This window comes from Parasteatoda tepidariorum, chromosome 6 (assembly GCF_982258835.1).
Source record: "Parasteatoda tepidariorum strain Cologne lab strain chromosome 6, Ptep-v5.0, whole genome shotgun sequence".
NCBI classification, from domain to species: Eukaryota; Metazoa; Arthropoda; class Arachnida; order Araneae; family Theridiidae; genus Parasteatoda; species Parasteatoda tepidariorum.
The window spans coordinates 18196681-18215860 of record NC_141760.1 but is presented as its reverse complement, the minus strand read 5'-3'; the positions used below and the strand labels follow the sequence as shown (position 1 = coordinate 18215860).

Sequence of the window (19180 nt, the reverse complement as noted above, 5' to 3'; positions counted from 1 at the left end):
TTTTAAATTATTTACGCTTACATCTGTTTAAATTATATTAATTTTGAAATAATGCCAAATTAATGCTCTTTAAATATAATTTTTTTAAGAGGCATTAACATTAACTTTTTTCTTTCACAAAACTATTTATATACATTGCAGTTGCTTTTAAAATAATATTTTGCTAAAACTTTTTTTTTCTCTTGACAATGGAAATAAGTAATGAAAAAACTCTGCAATGCAAACATAAAAGACTTTTAAATCTAACATAAAATACATTTAAATAAACATAAAACAAGTTTTGAACTCTGAAAATCTAGTGGAACAACATTGTTTAAGAAGCACTGATTATGAGAAAGATAATAGTGAAAAGTAAAATATAAGAAAACAACAATTTTTAGAGTAAGGAATCAATTTAGGAATTGCATTTATGACTCTTGTGGGATGGACATTTTTTCTTCTGTGTCCCAATTTTTAATTTTTGGGTATCTGACATGCTACCACTTGAGAACAATAAAGCTGCATATCATGTCCCTTAGGATATTTTTTTAAATATGAAATGTTTGTGAAAACAAATTTTATATTTATTTCTTTGAAATTAGGTAGGTCATGGAAAATAATTGATCAAACGAAAAGCAATCATTCCACATTGGAGAGTGGGAGTGAACAAGGATAGAGGGAGTGAAAAATCGTTGGTCACTGTTTCGTCATTTTTTAGCACCTCATTTAATTTTGGTAAAACCATTAAATTCCATAACAATTTGGAATATTGAGCTACAGATTAATCAAGAACCTTACTCAACAACCAATTTTTTAATGGATGAAAATTGCTGAAAACATATACTCTCTATCCTGTTAAACTTATTTTTACCAAGTTGGATTACACATATGATTAAATGGTAAAATAATTCTGGTAGCACCAGTGTGAATGGGCTATTTAGATATCAAAAAACTACAAGGTTTCTTATTTGTAAAACTCATTTTATCACATTTATTAAATAAACCACTATTTAAAATGACAAGTATGTTTACATATAAGTAAATCATTTTCTGTTCATTAGTTAAAATTCAAATGAATTTTGTTACATAACTATTAATCAGTGTTTTCATCGCAGAGAAAAAATGGGTGAGAATTTCTCACCCTTTCTCAAAAACAGGGTGAGATTTCAAAAAGTTAAGTGAGATTTCTAAAAATTAAAAAACAAAAACGTAAAGAGACATGAAAAAAATCATTTCTTTAATTATAATACATTTTTAATATTTTCTAATTTTTAAAGCATTGAATATTTTTGCTGCATCATCATATAGAAAATGTTCTATATCTACTTTTTCATCAGCTATTCTAATTAGGTAACTCAAATGCGTATTTGTTTCGTTTTGATCGTTTCTACCCACATTTGTTTCATTTTCATTTGTCCGTTTCGGAGTAGAAGATATTGCCTTTACAAGGTATTTGTCCATCTTGCATTAATGCGCAAAAAATTTGAACGCCTTACATGAAGAAACCTTACCTACAGTAAACACGTGGTTGCAGAGAAATGCGTTCTGAAAGAGGTTCGGAGGGATGGTGTTCTGTAGTTCTTAAAGATTCTGAACAATACTGGTAAACAGGGAAGCTAGATAATGGGCCAGAAGTTGAAAATAATGAAAGATCCAGGAAGAAAAGTGAAACGGATTTCATTCTAATTGGCGCAATGAGAAATTTTTTTCAAAATGCGAGAAATTCGCGAATTTTGAAATTGGTTTATAGGATGCGCGAATTTCTCGCGGTAATCATTTTTTAATGCGAGAAAAGAAAAAAATATGCGAGATTCTCGCGTTCTCGCACTGTAGTGAAAACACTGTAATAATATATTAAATATAATAATCAATTAAATTTAATAATAATCAATATTATCAATAATTATATATTTAATATTGATTATTATATTTAATATTGATAATTATATATAATAATAATCAATATTAAATATAATAATCAATTTAATAATAATATATTAAATAATAATATATTAAATATAATATCGCTGTAATATATTAAATATATTACAGCGAATAAAAGTATCTTGTACATTTTGACAAACTTTAAAATATCAGCTGATGCATTAATTGAAAATAAGAAACAGGCAGTCTAAAATTAGAAAGTTTTCCTGCAAGTCTCAGAGAATAGATACTAAAACTAGATCAGTTTTTTAAAAGGCCAAATTTTCACACATAAAAGTGGAAATAAAATACACCAGAAATGGTGTTGAAACAACTAGGATAATCTTAAGATAAAAGGCAGACCATTGCAATATAATTATTATCGTTGTTTTTTCACAGCTCTGATAAAGATGTTCACCCTTCCATGCATATGGGCTCCATATGAGGACATATATATTTTACCTTCATGTGATTCCCATTTGTGCAATAATTTGCATTCAAGATAGTTAAAAGAATATATCTTTGGAAGTCGATGGAGAATTCAAGAAATATGTGAAAATCTAATGTTTTGTTTATTTCTTTTGGAGACTATATTACATTACTGGGAAATTGGTATTATCTTATATCCTCTAATACTTAATAAAGTGTGAACACTATTCCATTTTTCCATGATTCAAAATTATATTGATAAAATATACCACAAATATACTCATAATGTCCACACATTAGAGCACCAATATTTGTCTATACAGGACAAATATAAATAATTACAGCGCAATCCAGAGATACTAAATGAGTTTGTAGCATATCTGAATTCTTTCTACAGGGTGCGTAGCCAAATCCTTCAACAAAAAAATAAGCACCTTTTAAGTACTTTTTAAGCACTCAAAAAATATTTTTAAACACTAGTATGCATTAACAAAATGGAAAATAATTTTCAAAGACTTTACATGATCATGATAAAATAACTAGAATTGGACAAAAGAACTATTTTCTTGATTACATAAGCCATTAAAAAATGAGCAAATGATTTTTCGGTTTGATTTCAGAGGATGGAAAATGAAGCTTGAAATTGAGAATATCTTGTAAAATGCAGCAGGGTTGCACGAGAGTGCAAGTATTTCACCAAACCTGTAAAATGATTGGCACTTTCATACGCTATGGACTAACGGTATGCTAAAATTTATCGTGTTTGAATGAATTGTGAAAAGCACGTTTTTACATAATATGTGGCAAAAATCGGCATTCCCGTTCGAAAAGGGAAAATTAAGCACTTTTTAAAAGCACCCAATAAAAAAAAGCACCTTTAAGGGCTTTTAAAAAACGAAAGTCGAAAATAAGCACCTTCAAGCACTTTTTAAAAAGGCTATGCACTATGTTCTATAACTCAAATGAAAAATTCAAGCAGGAGAGGGTTCATCAAGTGACTTTAATTTTTGCAACAACGGCAGTTATTCATTCAAAAAATTTCAATATTACGTAAAAACAGAAATCAAATATAAATACTTCATTATGCACTTTATATGCACCCAACTGTTTCTTCGAAATCGCTCTAATAAAAAATTGAAAATGGCAATTTTTTACATTTTATCGATTACACTCGTTTTGAAAATGAAAAATTATACAGAAGTGTAACATTTTTTTTTCTTGCTTTCAATCTGATTTTCTGCAGTTAGGAATGTATCAGAATGTAGGTTTTAAATGATACAAAAATGATCCATCTAAACCTTGATTTATGAGGTCTCCCATCACATGTGCAAAGCAAATTGATATAGTTTATTCCAGCTATTTAGGGAAAGAAAGTTGAAGAGAAAGACTAATGGAGAATCAAAAAAAGAGAACTTCATATGAAAGAAGAAGTAGGATTAAATTGAGGACTCACCAACAGCAGCAGCTGTTTTAGATGTTGGTAAGTTAGTGCAATCTCCCAAGCCAAAGACATTTTTAAATCTTTTGGACTGTAGGGTGTGCTTATCAACATCCATGTAACCACTGATGGAGTCAGAGAGATCGCTCTCACGGATGACGTCGGGGGCAGCCATGGGTGGAACAACGTGGAGCATTTCGTACTATAAAATTATAAGAAAGACTCTTTAAAGATATTGCATAGTGTTCTGAATGGCTGAAAAGTAATGTTTTACAACCAGAATAAATTTAAAAACTAGATTGTTGAAGTACACGCTAAGAAACTCGGCTTAAGTTCAGTTAAACTTACATTTTCAAGCAATTCTTTCAAAGTAATAACATAACAGTAAATAACTGGTTAAAAAATTATTTAGATGTCTAATATCATCAAACAATTTAAACTATCAAAATTATCTTTATTGTTAATTATAATAGTTAATGAGATTCACCTCTTTTGTCTCTTATACAGATATAAATCGAAATATAAAAGAAAATTAAACAAATCAATTGAAATTCACAGTAAAAATAATCCTTTTGATACTATAATGGTATTGTTAACTTAGCATTTTATTACTAATCATACAGAAATCAATAGTGATAGGTGTATTTAAAATTGAAATTAGAGAATGAAGTGAGACTTCAACGAAACAATGTATGAGTAAGAAATGTTTAAACAGTGTTTAACTGTATATGTAAAATGGATTGATTTATAAAATTAGACGAAGTCCTTACTTTAAATGTTTCAGTGTCAGTCACGTGACCTGACACATCCAATTTTTGGAATACAGCCTCTTTTGTGTCTGGCCTGACTTCACTTAAGCTGCGTAAATAATTGACTGTTATATTCTTGTTCTTTGCCACCTGTTGAAGAACTGTATTATACTTTGGACACCCAAAGATATTCCCATGGGCCGTGTTGAAGATAACATTTGCTTTATCCCTCTTCTGCACCTGCAAAACAGACCAACAAAAAACACATTCTTTTTCATATTATTTTCCTAAATGTGCACAAAACATCTTAATGACTTTTGATTTAATGACTGCATAATCACATAGTAAGATGTAGATTGTTTGAGAGAATCACCTTTAAAAGTGTCAAAGAAACTCTACGCAATCTTTATTTGACTGAAGAATACTTACACAACCAGACACAAAAACATACTTTCTCTGAAGTATGCTATTTGACAAACATTTATTTCAAAAGTAAAACTTTGAATTGCAAGATATAGACATTTTTAAATAATGTAAAACTAGTAAATATTAAGGATAAACTACAAAATTTGAACTGAATGGGAAGAAAAGTTTTTTAAATAGGAAAAGTTAAAAACAACTTTTGAGAAATTTTATTGCTTAAAAGTATTAAAAAAATTGTCAGGGTTCAGAATAAATCTTCCCCTGATTTTTCTATAAAACTTTAAGCTTAAAAAGTATTAAATTATATTTCAAATAAGAAATAAATTACCTTACAATTATGTATATTGGATTACTTTTAAGGATTACAGTCAACATAGTATTTAAAAACTAAAATAAAAAGTGACAATGATTAAAACAAGCAATATAAATATTCTGATTTTCTAAACAAATTGACTTTAAAAATAAAAAAATAAAAATTAGTTGAGAGAATTCATCACACTTCAGATTTTGAGCAGGGGGAATAAAATAATCTTTATAAAATAGTAAAATAATCGCAAATCTTTAAAAACACTTTCACTGAATCTAAATACATGGGGAGGCATTTTTTACATTTACAAATGTACAACTATCTAGAATTCTCAGAGGACATCGAACTTGGTATAGCCAAAAATTCAGGTTTTCGATATTATTTTTTTATTGCAGTAAACTGTACCAAGCTTCAAAAAGAACTAAAGTTTATAAAAAAAAGTAATGAGAGGTAAAGTGGAAAAAAATCTATGATAGTTGTTGAAAAACCGTTTCAAAAATAAATAAAAAAAAAGGTGAAATTGCAATGTTGGAAAAACGCAATAAAAAGAGGGAAAAAAAATCATTTAGTTCTAAACTCTTATATTTAAATACAGTACAGAACCCGTTATCCGGAAATCAGAAAACCGGAAAACCAAAAAACCGGAACGAAATTCGATAAATTTTCCCGCAATTTTTAAAATTTGTTTTTTTTTTCCTCTTAAGATTTTAGGACTTTTCTTTCTTTTTTGAAAGATTTTTACCTTACCATCATTTTGGAAATAATTATTAGTGTATTACTTCATCATTTTTTCTTCTTTTTAAGATATATAAGATATAAGATATAAGATATTCCAAATATTTATTTTTTTTAGTTGGGTTTAACAATAAAAAAACGGAAACCGGAAAATCAGTTATCCGGAATAGCGATGGTCCCGATCGTTCCGGATAATCGGTTCCCTACTGTATTATCAGGTTTTAAACTTGAGAGCAAAAAATCTTGGTTTTATATATTACCAAATTTTTAAGCATGATGTTTAACTAAAAAAAAAAGAGCAGCAGCAGATGGTTAAACCTATATTTTGATATTGTTTGAATTGTAGGGTTATATTATAAATAATTTTAAAAGTATTGCTTCAACTTAAATAACTTTTTGTCATCCGAGGAAATTAATAAGGCCAATTTTCTCAAAATGTCATCTTTTACCTTAAACAACAAAAAATTCATCTCATTAACTTAATGTTGAAAATTTTTATATTCAGACCATGTATTTCAAGTATACAAACCAATGACCAGCATTGAAAATTTAGTGACAGTTTCAAACTGTTATTGCATGAAAAAAATGTAATTACTGTCCCCTCACTTAAAAGAATTCAACATTAAAAGAAAAACATTCAATATTTTTATAAAAATTTAGAATTATTAAGTAAATATAGAAAAAAAATTGAAATAATATTTAATTAATATTTTTTAAGAAAATAGATTATATTTAGAATTGTGAAAATAAATATTAAGAGTTTTCATAATAATTTTTTTTTCATTGCAAAAACATCTTTGTATCACTTATATTTTCAGAGTACCTTAAGTAAGACCACATTTCGTAAACAAACATATAAGTTTAAATCAGAACTCTTTTGCTTTTAAAATGTGTTTTTGTATAGTACTGAGACAAAAAATACAAAAAGGAACAGTACTGACAATAAACTGAAAAGACACCATGTTTTTTTAATTTCAAGATATTTTTTTCTTAAGTATACCATATGCTTTATAATAATTTAAAACAGTGTTTTCATTACAGAAAAAAAATGGGTGAGATTTCAAAAAGTTAAGTGAGATTTCTAAAAATTAAAAAACACGAATAGACTTGGAAAAAAAATTATTTCTTTAATTATAATACATTTTTAACGTCTTCTAATTGAATATTTTTGCTGCATCATCATATGGAAAATGTTCTATATCTATTTTTTCAACAGCTATTATATTTATTTGGTTGAAAAATATCCGTATTTGTTTCGTTTTGACCGTTTCTACTAACATTTGCTTCATTTTCATTTGCCCGCAACAGAGTAGAAGATGTCGCCTTAACAAGGTATTTGTTCATCTTACATTCATGCACGAAAAATGTAAACGTCTTACATGAAGACACTTTACCTACGGTGAACACGTGGTTTCAGAGAAATGTGCTCTGAATGGGGTTCCGTGGTTCGGGAAGGGGGGGGTGATCTGCCGTTCTCACCGGTTCTGAACAATACTGGTAAATAGGGAAGCTAGATAACAAAGACCGATGTTCAAAATAATGAAAGATCAAGGAAGAAAAGTGAAACGGATTTTATTCAAAATGGCAAAAGACGAAATTTTTTCCAAAACTCGTGCATTTTGAAATTGATTAATAGAGTGCGCGAACTTCTCGCGTTTATCATTTTTTATTGCGAGAAAAGAAAAAAATATGCGAGATTCTCGCGTTCTCGCTTTGTAGTGAAAATACTGATTTAAAAACATAATAGATATTGTCTATTTTAAATTTTAAAATATATTTTGTATATTTCATCTAAATTGTTTGTAGTTTAGAAATAAGCCTTGGCAGCATTTTTTTAATGACACAAAATTTAATTTTTTGTATACCTCGTGCATCAAACCAATAAAACTTTTCATCCAAAAAGACCAGTAAAATTTTAGTTCACTTTTGACTTGGATAGAAGTTTTATTCTTAATTGTTGCTTTATCACAAACATGTATATAATTTATCTAAAATGAGGAAATATCAGCGAGTAGTTGAAAATGACTAACTAAAAATTTCTATAATACTTAAAAAGTGTTTTTTTTTTTTTTTTTTTTTTTTTAACTATTTGAATTTTTATTTCTCCTCACAATTTCCTAAATAAAAACAGTAAAAAAATCAAAATAACAAAATTCAGATAGTAAAGTTGTTAGAATTATAACTTAAAGAAAATGTGCGGACATTCTAAATTATTCAAATCTTAATACGAGTAAAAAGGGAACAAAAATGTACCATAAAAACTTCCTACTAAAAATTTAAAAAATAAATAAATAAAAACTCAGAAAAAATTTAAGCTATTTGGTTTTGCTTTAAATTCAATATTTAAATTATTAGTTAGGATTAGAAGTTAATATTTTGATATTCTAAATCAAAGTATAGTTTGAATACGAAGCAGAATGTATTCATAACTATCTAAACACTTGCAGATTATTTTAACCTTATGTCAATAACATTAATTAATAACAGTCATAAATTTGTTCCTAAGTTTTAAAATTTAATATTCTTATGTTTACTAACAATGTTTTCAAACCAAATGTATAATTATTAATTATTGTTAGACTAAAAGGATACAAAATATATAATCAAACATATTAAAAGATTTTCAAGCACTAAAGTAATTATAGACCCTTAGGTAATTACTCTTTCTTTTATATACATATGATGTAGAGGCAGTAATTATAAAATAATACTTTTTGCCTTAAAGATGAAAAACTATTTCATTTCTTAAATTAAGCTATCCATATTTTATAAAAGTAAGGAGAGCGAGCCATACCTTTGCAAAATACTCTTCAGCAAGGTACATGATCTTCTGAGGAGCCCCCCCACACTTGATTGGTGTGAGAGGCTGGGTGAAGATGGCATTTCCTTCAGCAAATCTCTCCAATGCCTGGCATGTCTTAAGTACAGTAGGGGGGGAATAAATGGAGCAGACACCTTCTGTCTCAAATGCGCCAGGAAGACCTTTGATCTGCAAACAGATTCTCATCAAATTGAATTATTAAAACTCGGTTTCCTTTCTCTAGATAGAATTAAAGATTGTTTGCTTCTATTCAGTTTTTACCAGGAAGCAAAAAAACACTTTTCACCTGCAAAACCCATGGGAAAAACCTGGTAAATACTACAACAAAGTACCGACAAAATGCCCCAATTTGAGTAAAAACTAATGAGGCTCATTCTTTAAAAGTTGCATTAAAGAAAATATAATCAATTATGTTGAATAAAGTACATAATTTAAATAGTGTTAAAATTTAATTTACATTTTTCTTAAAGATTTGTGTTTAAATTTAATTTATTTTAATGGTTGCTTTTGAATTAATTTCATGAAAGCATGCACCTACAGATAAATTTGGTAATCAATCAATGCTTAAGTTTAACATAATTTTATTATTTTAATATTTTATATTAATCTTATATCAATCTTTTATTATGTTAAATAACCCTGAATAATTTAACTTTCCCATGCAATTAATTCAACTTAGAACTATAGTAATCTCACGTTATTTATTCAAACTAACTATTCTGTCATGGAGTTAAATAAACATTTTATTTTGCATTTAGTGCCATGCGGTTTTTGGGAAGACTGATATTTTTTATTAAAAAGTTTTCGCACTTATTTTAAATTTCAATTAAAATATTTTGTAAATAAATCTTTCAAATATCCATGTGGAGTAAGAGGTGACATCATACAGAAATTCACAAAATGATGTCACTGGATGGTGGTTAAAAGGAAAAGATGACTCACTTTTGCATCAGATTATTAATCTAAGCATATTTTTTTGTTAAGATACGAAATTTGAAACAATTTAGTTGAATAGTTCCGGAGATGTATAAATGCATAGCTATGGTTTTTTTCTCCCACTTTTTTTGAAATTGATACTTCTTTTTCCCTTTTGAATCAAATTTAAGGTTCTGACTACAAATTCATTGTTGTGTTATGGTCAGGTTCAAGAAAAAACTATAATTTTATCTTTAAAAAGGCAAAAAATACCTGTAATAAGATTATACAGAATCACAATTTCTTATCTTTATATTAATAAGTTTTCAATGACCCACTCAAAGTAAAATTTTATATAAAACTTATTAATGGATACAACAGATAATGCTTTTTGATTGACATCAAATTTGAAAATAACAATGTTTAAGTTTGTTTAAGAAGCTTTTGAGTGTTGACCAGTTTTTTGATGAATTTCTGAAAGCTGTTGACATGACAAATTAATAATGAAACAAGATTTATACCATAACATACAACAATAATTTGATCAGGGTGCATAGCCAACTTAAAAATAAAAAAAAATAATAAAAAATTTAAAAAAATAAAAAAAAACACCTTTTAAGCACTCAAAAAAAATATCAAATAAAAATAATTAGGTAGGGTTGGTAAGTTTTTGACAGTTTTATCTGGTTCTAACAGTCATGTCAAAAATAAATAAATAAAATCTTTTGAGATAGTCTTTGAAAATTGCAAAAACCCCAAAATTTTGGCTTAAGGATAATTATTAGCTTTTATAAATATGAAGTATTTTTAAATGAACATACAAGTGTTCCATCAATTATGTATTATTTTAACACAATCTTGAATTAATTTATAAAACTCTTTTTGTTTTGAAAATTACTGTCAAAGACCCACATTTTGTTCCAGAAAATTCTAAATAATTACAAATAAAAATGTGTCAAATTACGATTTATCCAATCCCTTAATTAGTTTATTTATTAAAAATAAAAATACAAAACAATTATCTTAAAAAAACACTTAACAAACATCTTATTCTTATATGTAAAACCAGCTTTCATTTACTTCCATTTTAACTCTTACTTTCCCCAAAGCAAGAAATAGCTTTGAAGCCCTCTTTACCCCAAGTTCATTTATCAGTTTGTAGGAATAAGACCGAAATTTGAAACTGCTCTTTCGATTGATGCTCAGCTGTATAGACCAGAATGTTGACCTATTAAACTATTACAATATAATATAATGACATGTAATTAGGAAATTTATTCTAATAACTGTACTAAATATTGATAGTAATTTAGTTAAATCTTTGAATTGATTGATTTAAAAGCTTATTAACTCATTTAAACAAAAAATTTTATTTCTTGTAAATTATAATTGTAACTTATTATTTTGTAATTTATGGGGGAATATATTATATTTATCATTTATTGTAAATATTCACATTCAAGCAGGAAAATTCGTAGTCTCTAATATTTCCGCAGAAATTTTTTTTGGGGGGATTGAAATTTCTCCAAAAATATCAATATTTTCCTTTCTTTTTCTTTTAGTACAACTTTTTTTAAATATATTAGAAAAATATTGTTTACATAAGAAAAGAAATTTGATTGATTTTATACAATTCTTGAATAAAGGAGCATTTGTTAAAAATTGTTAGAAATCAAAATATGTTGAAATAGTAATAACTTATTAAAATAAAGGGTTCCACTCATAAACTTAAAGAATTCAAACTAATAAATACACAAATTGAAATTGTATGCTTTTTAACAAGGGAAAATTTGTAAACCGACACATTTTATAACAATAAAAAAATTTGTAGGAACTTTTTTAGACAGAAAATTTTTCTTTGGCTGCCTGAATTTCCATCAAAAACTTGTTTGCATGATTAGAGATATACTGCTAACCTATACATAAGTAATGATAACAAACGTTAATAATATATATATTTTTATCATAAGTTGAGATCAGACAATTATTGGCGACAACTTGAGTTTTACTTATTCTAATCTAAAAAATCTGCTTAAATTGTGGCATAAAACAATTAAAATCAATATTTAGATTGATAATAATTAACAACTCATAGTTATTACTTGTAATATATTAAAAGTACCACGTTTTTAGAAAAACCAATTAATAATTTAATGATTTTGGCTTTATTTTATATCAATGATATATTGATATAAATTAATAATAGTTTATAAGGCAAGTATTGCTCATGATTTGATGTTTAATAAAATGACCTCAATGTTAATAATGAAACTTGTACCAGGTTTTTAACAGTTTTTATCAGATTTCAACAATTTTTGACACTTTTAGACAGGTTTTGATGTGTCAAGTCAAAAACTAGTTTTTGACATCAAAATCCCAAACCTACAATTAGGATATAAGCACAAATAAAAAGTTTTCCTTATCCCTATTTTTGAAAGTTCTTCATAAATACATTAACAAAATGCAAAATAATATCCTACATGATCATGATAAAATGATAGTTTCTGACAAAAAACTCTTTTCTTGATTATATTAGCCCCCATAAAACAATTTATACACAATTTTAAACTTTTTTTTAGATTCAATATTAAGTGACTCAATCTATTTTTAAATTAATAATTACTTCACTTAATTACGTAAAAAAAATTCATTCAAAATTATTTAAAAATGTTATTGAATGAATTTTTTAGATTTAAATAAAAGTTATTTATAAAGCCATATTCAACAAAACATTAACAAGATTAATATTATTGATCATACCAAATTTATAAAGATATGTAAAGAAGTAAGCAAACTAAAAAAACTAGTAAATTCAGATTATAAATGTAAATTTGGGGAAGGCCCCTAAAAAATGTTTATTATTATTTGTTACTTAGTTCAGTATTTTTAACGAAATGTTTTAAAAAATTTTTAAATAATTTTGAAATGTAAATACAACGAGTATTGAAGCTAAACGTTTTTATCTTATATTCTTAATATTTAACAAATCTGAGATAACTGAATTTTTCATTTCAATTTTTTAACAAAATCATTAAGAAATGAATTATAGTTTTTTTGGAATGAAATTTCGGATTTTATTTTTTACATAACTAAACATAAGATTTTTTGCTGCATTTAAAATATTAAAAACCCCTCCCTTCATACTTTTTTAAAATCTTGCTTCTAAATATTATTGAGTTATCTCATAAAACAATTTAAGAATTCTGAAAATTTTAAAGTGATATTATAATGATTAGCAAAAAGTAATAAGCAAAAAAAAAAGGTTATAAAGTACAATAAAAGTTTAAAAAATTCTTTTGCAATTTTGGTGAATGGTAATTTCAAGTAAAAATATTATGCTTAAAATTATCATTTAATTATTAAATTTAATGAATAAAAAGAAAAGGGAAATTTTGAGGTGATGAAGCTGTGAGATTTCTTACTGTTCTGGGGATCCACAAGAAAATATGTAATTAAAGAATGATTTCCAAGTCAAGTTCAAAGATTATGGTACTGATCTATAAATTGAATATCTCGAGATGACCATTAGTTTGCCAATGATGAAGATGATGCTGCTTCACCAACGATAAAATTAACAAGAGAAATAACATTTTCTATGGCTATTAGGAAAAAAAAAATTTTTTTTTAAATGTTTAGTTGGTCCCCGTACTCAACGAAAACTCGAGAGATTTTTCGTTTCGATTTCCGAGGTCGGAAAGTAAAGTCTGAAATTGAGAATCTCCTGCAAAATGCAGCAGAGTTGCTCATGAGAGGACAAAAATCTTTCACACGGAATCCAGATCAGTATATGCACATGCAGACTCACAAATATTTCATCAAACATACATAACGATGGGCGTTTTCCGGACTGACAATACACCGCAACAGATTGGGGTAGAAGTAATTAGGAAAATGTTGAATAGAATAATGTGAACTAAGACTTTTTGAATAATTTATGGCGAAAATCAAGATGGTAACAAAAAAAATATCTGAGTTTGGAAAAGGGAAAATTAAGAACTTTTTATAAACACCCAATGAAAAAAGCACTTTTGAGGGCTTTTAAAAACGGGAATCGAAAATGAGCACCTTTAAGCACTTTTTAAAAATGTTATGCATCCTTTTTGATGCTATAATAAGAATAAAAGTGAAAATTAAAATATTTCTACCTTGTCAAAAGATAATTGCATACCCAAAGCCACGAGTAAACAGGAATATTCAATCTAGAATAAAAGTGATAAAAAAATTACACATGCTAAACAGAAACTAATATGCACTAAAAACCAATTTACCTATACATACATGTATGTAATGTATTAAATAATAGCTAAATAGAATTAAGGGATCTAAAAACTACACCTAAAAAGAATTATTTTCTATTCATAGATTAACTCTTCCTTCCATTTCTACACTTTTGGCTGATTATTTCATAATAAATTCAAAATTTTACTTTGTTTTTTCAATTATTTTTTAAGATGATACACAGACAGAAAATACTTGCATATTAGGCAATGCAAAAATACATTAACATTAATGAAAACCTTTCTCAAAAGCTACATCTAAAGAAATTATTATTAGTGCCCTTTGCATTGATTTAGAAATAACAAATATGATTATTTTTTGAAATAAAAAGGAAACTATTAATAAATTGCAATAATTTATTTCATTTACATCAATCACATTCAATTTCTTCATCATAATAAATCCATGTGCTATGGTTTCTAAAAGATCCATTTACAAAAGTAATGATGCACTGGAAAAATAACTTAAATCTGACTTATTCATTTTCTTTTCTGTCAATCTGTAATATTTTTTACTGATATGGCAACAAAATCTTAGATATCAATTTTACTTGAACCATTTTTTTAAACACATTTTTTAAAATTGATTTCAATGGGAATAATATCAAAAAACATTTGTATACTACAGTCTATTTGTTATACAAGCAAGTTTCAATTATAAGAGATATAAAATGAATTCAGATTTATGTTTCTACAACCCTCATTCAGATTTTATAGCGAAAAATTTGCAATTTGTTGGAAAAAATTATGTTTTTTTTTTCTCCTCTTTCAAATTTTGACAATTTTGGGTGGGGGTTTAACTATGATACTTTTTATACTTATAACTATGATACTTTCCAAACATTAATGTTATACCAAATGGCACCTTTTCAGGGGGTCCTTGAAATGTTCGATGAAAAAAATTTCCTCATATTAACAAAAATTACCTTATTGTACACATTTAAATTTCTTTAGCTTTCATATAAATAAAATAAGAAGAAAAAGTGATCTGAAATTTTTCATTCTACAGAAAGGCTAAAATTAACTACAATGAAAATTATCATGTCACTAGAATAAATAAAAAATCACAGCGTTGGAGAAAAGCAGTTTTCTAGGGAATTGATTGCTGCAGTGATTACAAATTTAATGATGTTTAAACAGTAAGTAAAAAAGTTCAATTGTAGTTCCTTTCTCCTCAAGAGAAGAATAAATTTTAAAAGTTCATGAAGAATTTGATTATCCAGATGTAAGGAAAAGTATTTCTCCATACTATTATTGGTAGGACATTATGTTAAGCAACTTGCCAGTTGAATAAGATCTCCTACTCACTTAAAAAAAATATGGTTTGTTTTAAGTAGGAACAACAGAGGAGTAAGAATTGATTGTAAGAACTACAACCTGAGACTTTAAATAAGTCATTCAAGAGTTTAAGTCATTATGAGGAATCTATTCTTATAAGTCATTAAGAGGAATAGGTAACTAGGCAGTCTTGTGGTAGAAGGAAGCAAAAAATAAAGTAAAGAATTAAAAACCTTAATTGAAATCAAAAATAGAATGTAAATTTATAACATTAAAACTTTTTTCCAAAAGTCAATTTAGTTCAAACTGATTATTCTTTTTTAAAATTATAATTTACAGATGAATATACACACACAGATTTTATATATATATATATATATATATATATATATATATATATATATATATATATATATATATATATATATATATACAGTCAAACCCTGCTATAGTGAACTCCCAGATATAGTGAATGAAATGTTCAGTCCCGTGCCTTGCTATACATGTATAATGCTATTTTTTGTGGATATAGTGAACCAAAAAAGTGAGGAAGTTGGATATAATGAACTTTTTTCTGTCTTCAACTGATTTTTCCCCATTTTTTTTTCTTTTTCTTTTAGTAATCTTGAAATTTCTACTTCAAAATAAATACATATACCGATTTTTAAAACCATCTATAGAGGGGGAAATAGCGATAAGCATTTTTCTTGCTTGCTTCTTTTATCTCACTTTCCCATCCCTAAACAAATCAAGCAGATGTTTCCAAACCCAGGCAGATGATGGCCCTGTTAGGAGTCAGCGGGATCAATATGCATTTTCTGTCAAAGGGAATGAGTAATTATTTATTATTGGTCAAAGGGTTGGACACTAATATGTGTTACAAGGCCCTCATTTCAACTCCTTTTTTGCTCTCAGTTCAGTTAAAAAAAATCCTGCAAACAAGTGCCTCAAATTTAACTATGGCGAGCAGTAAACATAAAACGTTCTCCATTGATGATAAAATGGACATAGTCAGAAAAATTGAAAATGGATGCAATCAAGCTGATATTTGCAGGGAATATAAACCATCCAAAGCTGCAGTTCATAACATATGGAAAAATAGGCAATTAATAATTTCTGCCTATGAAAAAAATTTAGATGGCAGATAAAAGTTGAGAAAAGCAGATCTCAAGGATGTTGAAGAAGCATTACTGAAGTGGTTCACCAATCGAAGAAGCCGCAATCTTCCAGTATCTGGACAAATGTCGATGAATTCGCTAAGTGATTTTATGAGACTACTTTTATGTGCTTGAATGACAGGTTACACAGGTTTAAAAAGCGGAATAACAGAAATTCAGGAAAAATTATCTGATAGTCGGGAAGTGCTTCCACATCTGAAGTTGAGGATTGCTCATCAGCTAAAGATTACTAATTTTTATTTGTACGGAACAAAGAGTAATGAAAAATAACACATTTTTTACTACTACATGATATTTTTCAGTCATTTATTTGAATAATGTGTAATAAAAAGGGGGAATTTGGGAACCATTCGTTAAATTGCCTGCGTAACGGATATAGTGAACTCCCGGTTTTAGTGAATCGAAATTTCGGTCCCTTGAAGGTTCGCTATAACGGGGTTTGACTGTATATATATATACATATGTATATACATAAATAGAAAACACAATAACTGTTTTTTTTTAGCTTACTTATTTTAAAAACTCGTATGATATTTCTGAAAACTTTCTTTTGCATTCTATTATTATTTTTCTACAATCAAAGAATTTTTTTTCAACAAACGGATTGAAACAATGTATATTTTGTACAATGTAGCAACAATATAAAACATCTTTTCATGATTTCACTAAACAATTTTGAGTGATGCTGTCTTGTAACTCTGATATCCTGAGATTATATTTTATTTAAAAATTGTACACCATTAAGTTGCATCATATAAAGTATTTGTTATGACAACAACAGAAATAAACAATTTTTATCTCATGAAAATAAGGTAAAATTCTGAAAAATATATTATAAAAATTGTACCTCTCCTGCTTTACTCGTAAACACACGATTGGATGTTGGATCAAATTTGATGACACGGTCTCTGATCCATGTGGCTCCCTTAGGCATCACACTGCTCATAGATCGATAACTTTGATCAAGTCTTTTTTTCATAGCTCCAACTAAAGTCCAATATGGTTGATAATAATGAACCTTAAATTAAAATACATAAACATTATAAAAATGACATACAGGTTTATAAGCTAATGATAAAATATATATGCAATAGACATTATTCAATAAATTTTAATTACTGTACAGGTTTTTCAAACTTAACTCATAAACCACTCTAAAATTAAACCTCTCATCGTATATAACTGACATAAGCTAATTTTCTTGATGAATTATGAGTACCTGTACGATCTAATCTCTCATAATTATGAACCATACAACATTCGGATAAGATCGCCAAGTTGGAGAATTTTTAAAACCCTGTTTATATGACTTTTATTAATTTATTATTTTGAAGGATTTTAACCAGTTCCTTGAAGCAGATTGTTAAATAGAAATTTTGTATAAAAGGTGACAGATATTATTGCACAGATTTTACTTTTAATAATGTAATAAGTTATTTTAACTATTCACTCCCCAGTGCCACCGTTTTTCGCTCAAGTGCACTTTCTGGTGGGGAAAAGGATGCACGCTTTGCAATTTAAAAACAGTTTAATTTTACAAGACAAGAAAAAGGAAGGAACGAAAATACAAAATTCAAATTAAATAATAAAAATACAATATAAAACATGTTAAAACTTAGCTGTTGTATGATAAATCCTGAAACATGGTTGGACACATAAACCAACATCACATTCATCGCACTGATAGTGGGATTCACGACGAATTTTTTCTCTTGAACAAACACCACATTTTCGCGATGCATTTTTCTTTGAAGACGTTGATGGAAAGAATAAAAAGCACCAAATACATAAGGGAAACAAAAGCGAAAAAAGAATAAACCCGACCTTACTCAAATAAATACAAGCGATTAATACGATATCACTTTTCCATAACATCCTTTTCCCATTCCCCCTCCTCCGAAATTAGTAATACATTCGCAAAGCAAACACTTTCAAGGCCATTTTATTGCATTCTGAAGTAGGGGGTGTAGTTCTATTTATAGCAGAGCAATGCAAAGCATCGTACTTCGGAAAAGCGTATATATACGCCTGCGGCAGTTAACGCACCGTCTGGCCGAGACGTATATATACGCCCGCGGCAGTTAAGGGGTTAATAATGTAATAAAATAATAATAACTAATAAATTACTAATATTTAATTAATTATAGATAATAATAGATAATTATAACTTTTATTCATTTCATATTTGTTTTTGTAAAAAATTGTTCAAAAAAGTAAAAATATTAACAGACACATATAAAATCATCATATATGATTTCTATTTATAAATTTTATAAAACAATTAGAAACAGCTAGAATAACTACTGATTTAATGATTAAATGGTACCCATATGATTTAATGACAAATGGTACCCATATATTCAAGTTTCCTTGTTTTCAAATCTATAAAATGACAGTAGTTACACTTTTTTTTTTCTCATTACATTTTGATATCAAAACAAGTGGATTGAAATGTTCCAAACATTTTCGATAATTAATAAATTATAAGAAATTTTTTTACAAAGTACTAAACAGACAGAATAAGCATATAACAATAATTATAAGAATATAAAAAACAGAAAGAGAAAAGCACCATCCATAGGTATTTATTGACTTTTCTGTTATAAATTGATTAAAAAAAATACAAATTCACTTTAAAAATAATAACTTTGATAACATAATATTGCATTTATTATTATTGACACAGACAATAGAGGGTAAATTTGCAAAGAACCAAGCTCCTTTTTTC

General features: G+C 27.2%; 1 protein-coding gene across 4 annotated transcripts in view; it reads right to left on the bottom strand.

Moving 5' to 3' along the window:
- The window catches only part of Sqor (Sulfide quinone oxidoreductase), a 33572-nt gene that overhangs the window by 10140 nt on the left and 4252 nt on the right, over positions 1–19180 (bottom strand). For all 4 annotated transcript variants that reach the window (XM_043053764.2, XM_043053763.2, XM_043053762.2 and 1 more), the window contains exons 3-7: positions 17300–17470; positions 13865–13918; positions 8778–8972; positions 4540–4758; positions 3785–3971 (exon numbers count right to left, since the gene is read on the bottom strand). In XM_043053764.2, the coding sequence (XP_042909698.1) occupies positions 3785–3971; positions 4540–4758; positions 8778–8972; positions 13865–13918; positions 17300–17470 (826 nt within the window). The remainder of the gene's footprint in view (positions 1–3784; positions 3972–4539; positions 4759–8777; positions 8973–13864; positions 13919–17299; positions 17471–19180) is intronic.